Source organism: Fistularia commersonii, chromosome 34 (assembly GCF_037954325.1).
Source record: "Fistularia commersonii isolate RoL2024-O1a breed Wild chromosome 34, RoL_Fcom_v1.0, whole genome shotgun sequence".
In the NCBI taxonomy this organism is placed as follows: Eukaryota; Metazoa; Chordata; class Actinopteri; order Syngnathiformes; family Fistulariidae; genus Fistularia; species Fistularia commersonii.
Genome location: NC_141317.1, coordinates 10,193,069 through 10,205,614, shown reverse-complemented (window position 1 = coordinate 10,205,614; position 12,546 = coordinate 10,193,069). Strand labels below are relative to the sequence as shown.

The 12,546-nt window shown below is 48.8% G+C and overlaps 1 protein-coding gene across 1 annotated transcript; it reads right to left on the bottom strand.

Annotated features, from left to right (window-relative positions):
* Window positions 1-1,643: 1,643 nt before the first annotated feature.
* On the bottom strand, window positions 1,644-11,631 carry cdh26.2 (cadherin 26, tandem duplicate 2). Its single transcript, XM_086141545.1, has 19 exons — window positions 10,497-11,631; window positions 10,197-10,316; window positions 9,970-10,116; window positions 9,721-9,865; window positions 9,466-9,638; window positions 8,942-9,070; window positions 8,692-8,874; window positions 8,303-8,610; window positions 8,067-8,209; window positions 7,770-7,994; window positions 6,194-6,421; window positions 5,813-5,928; window positions 5,598-5,669; window positions 5,423-5,488; window positions 4,614-4,694; window positions 4,365-4,454; window positions 3,217-3,285; window positions 2,863-3,125; window positions 1,644-2,763 (listed from the first exon to the last, which is right to left on the bottom strand). The coding sequence occupies exons 1-19, from the start codon at window positions 10,530-10,532 to the stop codon at window positions 2,202-2,204; spliced, it is 3,156 nt and encodes a 1,051-aa protein (XP_085997671.1). The 5' UTR covers window positions 10,533-11,631; the 3' UTR covers window positions 1,644-2,201.
* Window positions 11,632-12,546: the final 915 nt, after the last annotated feature.

The window sequence follows — 12,546 nt, the reverse complement described above, 5'->3', positions numbered from 1 at the left end:
CGGCCAGATGGAGAGCAGAGGTGGAGGAGATGCAGGTGAGAGCAGGCGTCTTGTCTGGTTTGGAGACCAGAAGCAGAGATGATGGAGGACCAGGAAGGAGTCCGGCGGAGGGATAGCAAACGGTAGCGCAGCGGCGGGCAAACAACGGCCCGCGGGCCACTTCTGGCCCGTTGCTCTTTGGAATCCGGCCCGCCAAAGATCGGCAAAGAATTCCTACATGATGTGATTTATTGGGTCATAATGTTGGAGCTCGAACAGGAGGTTATTTCATTTTTGGAGCTACTTGAGAAGGTTCCTAAGCTGAATGACACAGATTAGCTTTGTGATTTAGCCTTTTACCGCGGACATACCGACACATGAATGAGCTGCGTGTGAAGCTACGAGGGAAGTAAAAGGTTTGAGCGTGAAATGCAAGCGAAAGTCAGAGCCTTAAAAACCAAACTGCTTTTATTTTCAAAGCGAATGTCAGACGAGTCTGATATGTTCTGTTAACAAATGCGTTTTTTTTTTAAATTTTTTTTAGATGTATCTGGTGCTGAGATGGGATGGGAAGTTAGTTGGTGTGAGGAGAGGGTGAGATGGAGATGAAGATGAAGACACTGCAAATGGCTCCTAGGAGGCTCAATGTCATTGTGTTTCTGACGAAAGGGAACTGTCTAATTGCGTCTTTCTATTGGTTTCTTTTTTTTTTTTTTTTTTTTTTCGAAATCCTGCGGCGAGCAGAGGTCGCCACGGATACGGCCGCTGTGACGTTGCCCTCTGATTGGACGGGCGGCAGAATTTACAGGAACAAAGTGTTCCTCGCAGATGCTCTGGTGGGGTTCTATTCTGTTCAGGCTCGCGTTCTTTCCTCAGACACATTTTATTGATGTCTTTCTTGGAAAAAAATACTATTTTTAACTCCTTTCCCTGAGCAAATCCAGGATGTGGTATCCTTAACGGCCACAGGAGGTCGCCATGTGGCTATAAATGTGTGAACCACATAAGGTTTCTTCTGGCCAAAGCTGTGAGATGCAGGCGTGTAAAGACAGACCTCCTCTTTGCATATTTAGCAGCAAACACTTGTTCGAGGTCAAAGAATATTTTGTCTGCGTGTTGCAAATTCACGGCTTTTAAACCGAGACTCGCATTTCAGGCTTTCACCTGTTGTTTGAACATTAAACACGAAACCGGCGGGACGAGTCGCAGCATAAAAACAGCCGGGAATATGAAAACTCAAAACACCATTCTCGTAAGTTTGCGCACACCGATATTCACAAGTAAGCTTTATTGAGGGCGGTCTGGAGGCGAGGTATCTGGCGGGTCCTCCTCGTCCTCCCCGGGTCCAGATCCCCAGTATCGAAGGTTAGGTCGTCTACACTATGAATGGAGAGAAACAGCGGCAGAAGCTGTCTGCTTGTTGTCCAGCTTGTTCTCCTTGTTGTTGACTCCCATTTATTGGTTAAAGTGAGTCACTTTTATACAATGCATTAAAAAAGACCGGCATTGAGAAGGACATGTTGCGCACAAAACAGGTGCTGAAACAGATAAAAATGGGATGTGAAACAGTAGCTGTCTTCAAGGCCGTTGCAGGACCTTGAGAGCATCAACAGGAGTGCGTCTCGCAAGAGAGAAGTGAAAAAGTACAGGGAAATCACAGAAAATGAAGAAGAAATGCCTTTATTATCATATTCAGCACAATATCAGCGAAGTTAGACCGCTGCGTTGAGCGCATCAAGGATGCACCGTGAGCAGAAGGCAGCTGAGGAGCAGCGCCAGGAAGCGCTGGGCGGTTCAGTGTCTTGCTCAACAACATGTGGTCAGGCTTGGAGGAACAGGGAATGTTCGGACCTCGCTAACCCCAACGCGCCACGCCGCCCCGACAAATAGAGTAGTTACAGAAAATGATCCAACGTGCTACTAAGATGTGTGGATGAGGTATGATCAAATGCATTTGAGTTAAAACTGTTCTTCATTCTGCTTGTCATGGAATTATACGGAGTATTTTCCCAGCCAGGACGTCGGCCAGCATGTATCTGTCTTTATGTGCAAGTCTTCCAGATGCCCTCCAGATGCTGCTAATCAAGGTTTATTTCCCGACGACGCATATTATCAACGAATCAAGCTTCCGCCACCTGATTAATCGAACCGAAGAGAACCAGACAAGAAAAAAAACCCAGGCTGTTTTTTGATGAGAAATTTGAGCTCTAGGTTGTGTGATGTCACGGGTGCAGCATGTACACCTTCTTGGTCACAACGTGCGCAGCAGCTCTGTCCTCACTGCTGTTCAACAGGGTTTCAGTGCGGAAAGCCACGTTAGAGTCCCCATGTTGTGTTTGGCGTGCTTGGTGCAGGGAGTCCTCCCGGTATGTTTGGCCATAGGAGTCTTCCCGGTATGCCCTGCGATAGGAGTCTTCCTGGTATGCTTGGCCATAGGAGTCCTCCTGGTACGCTTGGCCATAGGAGTCCACCTGGTACGCTTGGCCATAGGAGTCCTTCTGGTATGCTTGGCCATGGGAGTCCTTCTGGTATACTTGGCCATGGGAGTCCTCCCGGTATGCTTGGCCATGGGAGTCCTTCTGGTATACTTGGCCATGGGAGTCCTCCCGGTATGCTTGGCCATAGGAGTCCTCCCGGTATGCTTGGCCATGGGAGTCCTCCCGGTATGCTTGATACATGCGGTCATTCTGGGATGCTCGGTGCCAGGAGGCCTCCTTTCCCGTGTGGACGCGTCTCACCGTCACACCCTGGCCAGCGAGTCCCGTTTCGGGCAGATGGATGATCCTAAAGAAAATGAAAACAAGTGTTAGTGTCTGTTTGCCTTTCAGTCTCACGCTCTACAAAAGAACTGATCAGATGCGGCATGAAGCTTTCCCTCCTCACTCTTTTTTCTCCACTTGCTCTGTAGTTCCAGCATGACGGCCTTCCCACACACGGCCACTTTCCACGGCCGCCAGCGTGCTCTTGGCGGGTGTGCAGATTCTGGCCAGGGTGAGAAATTTCATATTCAGGTCCAGGTCGAAGTGGGTCTCGGGGATGGATATGGCATCGAGCTCATAGTTGGTCTCCTCGCGCCCCTCCTCTGCGTAAACGTGGGGCTCGTAGTCACCCAGCTCTTCTTCCGGAGCCTCCAGTCTCATCAGCATCTACAAAGAGGACACGTGGTGACTCTGAAATGTAATAGATTAACACTTTTTTTTTTTTTTAGCTTAGCAGCACTGATGGATTAGCTGTTACCTTGTTGATTGATATGAGGATTTTTTTGCGGTGTGCCATGAGATTTGAAAAGTAACTCCCATCCAGAGTCTGGAAGGGAAAGTGATGACTTGTTAGTGAGGAATCACCACAACCACCTCCAGGGGTGCATTTGCCAGCAGCATTTAGATCAGGGGTGTCAAACGTACGGCCCGCGGGCCGGTACCGGCCCTCAAGGGGGTCCGATCCGGCCTGTGGAATAAATCTGCAATTTGTAAAAATACATAAAAATCATGAACAACTTTTTAAAAATCAAAATTCAGTTCCTGTATTGTCTGCTGTATTGTGTGCACTGTTTCAGTCGGTGTCAGCAACACGGCACAACACTATGTGACTCAACTTAAAGCAGATGGATGCAATGGGGCTTCTGGGTCTGTAAATAGCATTTTGTCTTATTGTTAGAAATGTTCCCATTTTTCCGTTTGGCCCCGACATCCGCATCTGCAAGATGTCGTTGTCAAAAAAGACAAAAGTGGACATGGAGTCTAGGGTTTCCTAAGAAAAATGGGCCGCTTCTTATTTGTTCCTTGAGGTTAATAAGAACCCTGTATGCTCGGTGTGGATGCAGCAAGTTGCCACTATGAGATAATGAAATGCCCGGGGAACTGAGAAGACAGAACTGAGGCCTCGTGTTGTTGAAATTGCACTTACTTTTCTCAACGAATCCCAGGTTGTTCGTCTTTTTATAATTTTAAAGGGACACTTCATTACATTTAAAGATTTGTACTATTTCTGTTCTGCTTTACACTAAAACAAAGTGGACTTAGTATGACTTCTAGGTAATTACACAATGATTTTACCAGTCCGGCCCCCTTGGCATCATATTATTAGGCCGTATGTGGCCGCCGGACCAGAATGAGTTTGACGCTCCTGGTTTAGATGCCGTAACCGATGAGAAAGTCCAGGAAATGGCTTTGTCTGAGTGCCTGAATGCTCCTCTCGGTACAAGAGGACACGGACGCTATTTTTGGATCTACCCGGCGGATCTGACGCGCCGACGCAACACAACACCCGCAGCTTTCCCATAGATGACGTATTAATTGGCTTGTGTGCTTGTGTGCTTGTGTTCCACGAGTGCTCTTCGGCGGTTGCTTGAAACAATAGAATGGTTTAAAAGAGAGCTACTTCACCCAGGACTTGAAGCGTCCGTCCATCAGGCCGTGGGTTTGGGACGAGGAGGAGTCAGCATGGATGTGCGATGTGCTCTTCCTCCTCACCTCCTTTGGGAAACAAAAGCAACGGTGTTCACTTTGCATGGCTTTCTGGCTAGAAGAGGTTCACGCAGGGTGGGAAAGAGGACCGGAAGTGAGTTGGCGTGAGAGGAGAAGATGCGGAAGCGAGGGTTCGATGCAGGCGGGGCGGTGATGTAAACTCTTTACCGTGCGCGAGAAGTTTGCATTTATGATCTTGTTGGACGAGGATTCTTCCCTGAAGGATCTGTACGTCTTCCTTCCAGACCTCTGGGGAGAAGACGCAACAGGACAGAAAAGAAACAGAAACATCATTATCTCCGTTCTCTGTTGAGAAACTGCATGTTTGAAGGACAAAGTGTTATCAGTCGTCTTCTCCTTCGGGCTCCTCCCTTCAGGGTCCACAGCCAATCATCTCACCACCTCCTCTCACACCATCTAAATTCCTTTTCTCTTCACCTCCGTCCATAAATCTCTCTGGCCTTCCTCTCCCCTGCCAGCTCCAACCTCAGCATCCTTCCACCCAGATCTCCAACATCCCTCCTCTGTCCACGTCCAAACCATCTCAGCCTGACTATCTCCAGGACAGCTTCCATGCGCCGTCCCTCCGATGGATTCCTTCCTGATCCTCTCCAACCTCCTCGGCCTTGTTCCACCCTACCTCTTCCCGCTGACCCTCGGTACTCCACCTTGTTCACCTCCCAGGAGCCTCACCGTTCCACTCGAGTTCCTGTCATTCGCACACATGTATTCTGTCTTGGTTCCTGTCCCGTCCAGGAGCATACCTCCACCTCTCTAGACCTTCCTCCACCTGCTCCCTGCTCTCACTACAGATCACAGTGTCATCTGCAAACATGGAGATTCCAGCCTGGCCGTCAGCATAGCAAAACAAGAAGGCGCTCAGAGCAGATCCCCAAAAAGTAAAAACCTTAGTGACACGACGAGGGTACATTTATGGCATCACCACGGAGATTAACGTAAAAAGATGATTTCTTTACATGTGTGAAGTGGTTTCCGTGGTGGTTCCCCACTGCTAACTCCCAGCTTTCTTCATTTGTTGTTTTCTAGAAACAGAAGCCAAGAAAACCAGAAATCAGAGAAAGGCATCTCAAGTAACACGTGGAGATAAAAAGGTTATCGTGGTGTTTTGTATTTCCGCAGCGCCTCACTCACTGGACTCTTGACGACTTTTTTGATGTCTTGCCCGTCTTTGAGGTCTTCATGCACCATGTGGTGGAAAGCCACCTGCGAAATGTTAACCCGGGTTCAGTTCATCTGCAAGCCTTCAAGGCCCGGATGCCAATTCGACTCCCGGCACTTTTTTGTGTAAATATGAATCTATGAATTATTTTCAGCAGACATGGGAGGGAATATCTTAAAGTATTGACCTCGCAGTCAATCCCTTTCATCTCCGTGTTGGACTGCATCAAGTTTCCCGCGCTGTCCGGCGGGAGGGAGAAGCTCTCCTTCTCACACAAAACCAGGAGGAGCAGGAGTAGGCCTCCTGAGATACAAACATGGGGGAACATGTTGGTTCATGCAGGTTAATGTGAAGCAATACATTCAGTACTTTGACATTCACTCATTCATTTGCTTATCCTGCCACTGTCATCGGGTGGGAGGTTTTTGGAGACTCCAAACAGAAAGGCCTCCATTGGGAATCCAACCGGGGACCTTCTCGCTAGGAGGTGGAAGCGTGAACCACTTGTGCGACCCCATTGAAATAATAGTTTGGTCATGTTAATGTGTATTTTGAGGATTGGTTTTACCTGCGAGCAGCAGTAAGGCAAAAAAGATGATTCCCAATGATGCCGGTCCCACTTTGGAGCTGAAAACTTTTCTCGAGCGACAGTCCGGAGCCTGGTGGTTCAAGCAGTTACACACTACAACAGTCAGGTTGTGCGTCGCAGTGGTGCCCTGGAGGTCGGATACTTCCAGAGTCAGCTGGTGTTCTCCGGAGTACACTCCCTTCTCCTTCACCACGTTGACCGTGAACCCTGCAGATACAGAACACATTCACAGAGATTCGATTCCCGGCTCCTCTTGTCTACATGTCCAAGTTTCCTGGGGCGAGACACATCGGCCAAGGTGTTCGTCATGGCAGCACTGCCGCCATTGGTGTGTGAGTGAATGCAACAATCTACTGTAAAGAACTTTGAAATCAGAAGGCGTGGACCTGTGTCTGCTGGTGCCCCGGGGCTCGTTGTGGTTCTCTGACTTCCAAAGAAAACTGAAGTTCTTGTATGTTTTTAGAGGTTCCCAGTCATCCAGATCAGGGTACATTCTTGTCAAAATCTGCTTGTCTTGGCAACTGGACTTGAATTTCTTCACTCGAATATGTTTCACCTCTTATCAGAGAGATTTCTTCAGTTCAGTTCAGGTTTTGGGCGGGTCCAGTTTATGGCGGCTTCTTGTGTAAGTGACAGAGTTGATCTGCAGAAGCGAGGCGTAAGGCGGGTAGTTATGTAGTTCGTTGGAACAAAAGAGCAATTTAGTGGGATTACCTAGACTGGAATGTAAAAAGGTAACGCTAAACAAAGGAGTGACCTCTGTTGGATCACGTGGACTGAGGCGCTCATGTGGACGTTGCCGGGGGCTGCTTCTGGCGGTGGGTCTTTCCTGGTTGTTTGGAGGGTCCAGATGGGCCTGGTCCATGCGTCCAAATCCATCTTGGTATTGATGCCAAGGCGTTGTACATTTGTGTGAGGTCGTGTCTGAGGCCCTTTCCTCTGTTCAGAGATGGATTTTCTGTTTAAGCAAAGACGGCTTCTTTGACTCCTTTCTCAAACTGCCTTCAAACAAATGGCCCTTGTCCTCCAGGTGTAGGTGGACCGCCGAGTCCTATCCTGAAGCGGCGGCGCTCTTGTGTTGGACCATCCGTTTGTGCAGAGGTAGTTTGGTCTTTCCAACGAAGACGTCGTCACAACCCTTAAGGAAGTTTTTCTAGTCGGTTCAGCATCTCACGTGTCTCCGTCAACATGGACTCCTCCCCAATGCCTAGTCTAGAGAGTACATTCTTTTCCATTGCCATAAAATAACCTCACCCTGTCGGACAGTTTTGATCTTTGGTATCACCGGACTCGGCCACATCCTCATTCCACAACCTGCAGCCGTTCTCCCGGCCATAGTCTGGTCACACCCCGGATAAATCACAGCAACTCCATTCCTGCAACTCCTCCAGAGTTGTGCATCTGGGGTCGTAACTGAGATCCAGGATTCCGTTGAGGCATCCAAAGCCAGACCCCTTCTTTCCTGTCACACCGACTGCCGTCTTTGTTTTGTTTTGCGGCGATACCAGCAGTCATAGAGCTCACAGCAGCGTCTCCTTAAAGCTTTTCTGCTCACCTTGCTCGGGACTGATCCTCCACATGCCCTCGACGTCTCCGATGAGCCTGAACTGGAAGGGTCCGCCGAAGGGTGTCTCGTCCAGGTCGAAAGCAGAGATGTTTGCCATCGAAGGCCCCTCGGATTGGCAAATATTAATGATGTTGACTTTGAGTTTGGGTGTATTATCGTTCTCGTCTATTAAGTTGATGGTGAGCGTTGTGGTGCCAGTCATGTGAGGTTCTCCTGCAGACCAAAAAGTTGCGTCAGTGCGTCATCATGATTTGTTTGGTTAAGAAAAAGTCTTCTGCGCCCTACCGTTGTCAATTGCGTAAACTACAAGCCGATAGATGCCGTGGCTCACAAAGTGAGACTCTCTATCGATGATCTTGGCGGTGATCAGTTTCCCAGTCACGGAATCGACTGTGAACCACCCGGCTGGATCGTCTCCTTTTAGGTATCTGAAATGCATTTCCCACATCAGACATTTGCAACTTCTCCGCGCGGAAGTTCAAAACTGTCGTAGTTGTGTTACTGTGTTCGTAACAACTCACGTGATGGTGCTGATGCTCTTCACGTCCGGATCTCTGGCGAAAAATGTGCAAATGAGATATCCCGGTGCGATATTTTCCCTCAGACTAACTGCCTCGATGGCCTTCACGAACACCGGGGACTCATTGACGTCCTCCACCGTCACTTTCACGACACGCGTAGACTGAACCTTCTGGTCGGACACTGTTTTGGTGACCACTTTCCAAGCTCCCGTTGTGCTGCGTTGAACCACCTGGCAGAACATGTAAGGGACGTTGTTCTGCACACTGACCGTGACGGCCAGCTCTTCGTTTTCTTCGTAATCCAGTGACTGCGAAAGAAGCGAGGGGTTGAAGTGACGGCATTCGTCACCGGTAACGGATGGCTGAATGTCAGCGGCGAGAGACGGTACCTTATCCACATAGAGCATCCCTTCATTAGTCTCCTCATTTGTGATGATTCTGAAGTTCTTCTGGGTGTCGTTGTGGATGGTATAGATCGCCTTCCAAGCCGAGGTGCCCCGGCTGTCCATGTCCACGGCTTGGATTCTTGAAACGAGAACATCCTTCACTCCTTCCTTCACTTTCCCCGGGCCCTGGGTTGAGAAGCACACACTGGACATCTCCATCTGATCTGAGGTGACCAAAGTGACGGCGGCTCACCGCTACTCCTTTGATATCCGGGAGGTGGTTGTTTCCGTCTTCTATGTTGATGATGACCGTACAAGAGCTCGACATCTGCGGTTTTCCATAATCCTTGGCTTCCAGGATAAGCGTGTATTTCTCTGCTGTCTGGTGAGTTCGAAGGAAAAAATGTTTCTCAAATTTTTCTGTTTTCTCTCATTCGGCTGTTACAGGAAATCTTTCCTACCTCGTGCCATAACCTGAACTCACTCTAATCAGTTACTGCGCTACTTTGCCACTTATTATTTATCCCTGCATATTAGTAAATATAAGATTTTTTTCTAAGATTATACTTAACAAATCAGAGTTTTTATTTTTATGTGCAATTTCAGCTTGTCTTGTCCTGGCATGTCTTGCTGCTGCTGCTGCGAAACAATTTCCCAAGCATGGGATTATTAAAGTATATCTCATCTCAATATAAGAGGATGTGAAATGGAAGTCAAAGGCCATATTCCATATTTCTGATCGGGTTTGGACTGCAGAGCTGCTGGATATTTACCCACCTCATGGTCCAGACACCCGCGGAAGGAAATGGTGCTAGTTTCGGAGCTGGACCTACTCAGGTAGAACTCCAGGTCTTTGGCCTCGGGCGTGACAGAAACCAGCCTGATGTCAAATTTCTTATTCTCGAGAGAGCTGTCTATATCTGTGGCTTTTACGGTAACCAGCTCCGTGCCTGTCAACGCCACAGAAAACAAGTCTGGTCTTTAGCTCCTCGGGGGAACCTCCGACCGGCGTATCAGAATGATTGGAAGTACCTTGCAGCGTGGACTCCATGACGCTAATCGTGTACGTGAGCGGGTCAAACCTTGGCGGGTTGTCGTTTGCATCTAGAATATCTATCTTAATGCCCAGCTGTGTGTCCACCACTTTCTTTTCCCTGTCGAGGGCCTGAAATGTAACCTTCAAGGAAAAGGGACATTCTGTCAAACATGGAATAACCACCACTCCCAGCAGTACCACGGCGGCGCCAGCTCTTTCCCCAAGTGTTGGAAATTCGACTCAACCGTGAACTCTCCGTGACTTTCGTGGTCCACGGGGCCGAGCACTCTGATCAACCCCGTGTTTTCGTCGATTTCCAATATTCCCTTGGGATCCTTGTCCACTCCTTGACCCTGTATCCTGAAAAGGGAAACTTCTTTCTCCACCTTAATCTGCAGGAAACAGAACAAAGCGGTAAGATGGCGGTGAGCAGGGATGAATCTTGGCGGCGTCGGCGGCGAAAACAACTCACGTAGCCCAGGTCGTATGGGTACTGTCCCACATAGCCCTCATCGATTGTGAAGGAATCAATAATCCAGGTTCTCTTCTGCCGCCTCAGAACTTCCCCGGTAGACAGATGGAATCCCAGGCACTGCAGGAGACGTGACATTTAAATTTCCATCTTTCCCCAATGCTACTTTTTCACCCTGGTTCACGTCGTCGCCGTCGTACGTGGGAGTTGACGAGCTCCCGGTCGTAGTTTGCGCATCTTACTACAACATCTTGCTATCTATATTCAAGAAAGGGTTTGTAGCGCTGAGGAAATCCTTACCATCAACACGACGGCGCCGAGGCGGCCGGTAGCCATGTTAAATCCAGGAGATGATCCGAGGCCCTTCAGCCGCGTCCTCTAGATGATCACCGAGACGAAGTGCCAGCCTGGATGGTTTTGACTGGCGCTGCCTCCCCGTGTGGGTGGACCTGAGTCGTCATCACCACCTACCTGGCGTGAACTAGGAAGTCGGGAGGTGCGGCGGTGCCTGCCAGACAGCGGTGTCTTGTGCTCAACACCTTTTGTGTTGTAAAACAGCATGGTGAGGCAGCAGCAGAGCCAAATAGATTGTTATCAAATAATGCTTCGAGTTCATTTTTTCTTTATGTTAATCCAGTGGAATGGATTCCAAGGATACCGTGCATCGCCTGTCAAATAGTTTGAGCGATGCCGTGTGACCCCGGGGGACATGCTTATGGTGTAGTATTAGCTTTATGGCGTGGATTTCTTTTTTGTGCCAAGCATGCGCGCACAGAGCAGGAAGTGTAAAGTGCAGCGAACAAACCTTCATGAGACAACATGGAAAATATTAAACAGGGCTGATATGAACGGAGGTCATGAACCAAATTCACCCCAAAGCTAAGACGAGTGAAGCACTTGGCTTCGCTTTGACTGTAATAATTGAGCAACACTTCACTACGACTCCTAATTATAGCAGCGGAAATGATAATTTGAGTGATGTCTTTTGTTAATAAGCGAATGTTGTATGTCTCTAGATGATGTATAATGGTTGTATGTCTGGACTGGCGGCTGGCCGTGCCTCTCGGTGTAGTTAATGAATGAATTAGTGGACCGATACGTGACGATGTCTCATTGGTTCTGTCAACAAGAAAACAGATGATGTTGCATTTTCACTTCAACTAAATGCACTTGTTCTTGTGGTTTAAAAAAGATTTGGCATTTTCAAGCTCACCCTGTCGCCCAGTCACCTGGCCTTGCGAATATCGGGCACGGGAGTTTGCTGAGAAAAGCACTACTCTGCAACATTTGCTAAACCTTTTGCAGCTGCTATACAGCAACCCGATCCCGATTAAGCAATCGACTGGTTTTCACAAAGTTCCAGCGAAAGATGATTCAATAGGCTCATCTACCGGTTCAATAAGTAACCTGCCTGCGTTATCATTTCTATTGTTCTCAAGAAGTCCTCCTCCCCACATGCGTGACTTCAAATCCCAGAAGTTGTCCTGAATCAACAAGCAGCGTCTTGATGATCTATCACACGCAGGGTTTCTGGCCCAGGGCAGGTGTCCAAGTTAAAGTAGATCAGTATCTTTGACAGAATTCCGTTGGCGATGAGTCATCCACACACTATATGCAAATCTTTGAATTCTAAACCTGTGCCAGCAGCTGAGCTGCTGCCAAATGATCCTCAGCAAGACAACAGAGGTTTCTGTCCTGTTTTTCAACACGTGGACTCATAGTAAGTGACAGCTGAGTACTCCCACTGGAGCGTATTGGCTGTTCAGTAGCTCCACAATCACAAGAAGAGCAGTTCTGGTTGGGACGGGGTCATTAAAAATGACATCTTGGCAGCTAATTGGATTGCATCCGCTGCATTGCATTCGGGGGCTACAGAAGTTCTGATAGAGCTTCCGCTTCTGCAGAACCGATTTGTCATGGAAAGGGGTCCAGACTCCCGGGCTCTGGTTGCAGGACAGATATCTGGTATCCGTCCATCGCTTATCAGGGTCACCGGGAGCCTGTCCAAGCTGCCATCTTGGACGGGACACCAGTCAATGGCAGGGCCACCGATACAGACGGACAAACATTCAGTCACTCGCTCATTAGCACCTCAATTTTTGCAATGGAAATCCAACATGGGAGGAAACTCCGCCCAGAAAGGCGGTATCGGAATCGAACCCGCCTCCTTGGTGCTGTGAGGCCGAAGCGCCGGCCAACGCAACTGCCGCGCTGCCCAGATACCCCACATATGCACTGATACCAGATTCTTGTTCTGGTTTGCTGCCATGTGTCGGTCTCACGCCCGCTTCGTTTAGGAAATGCTAAATGCCGCTGGTTGTAACACCGTTCGCCGCCTTCTCGTCCACAA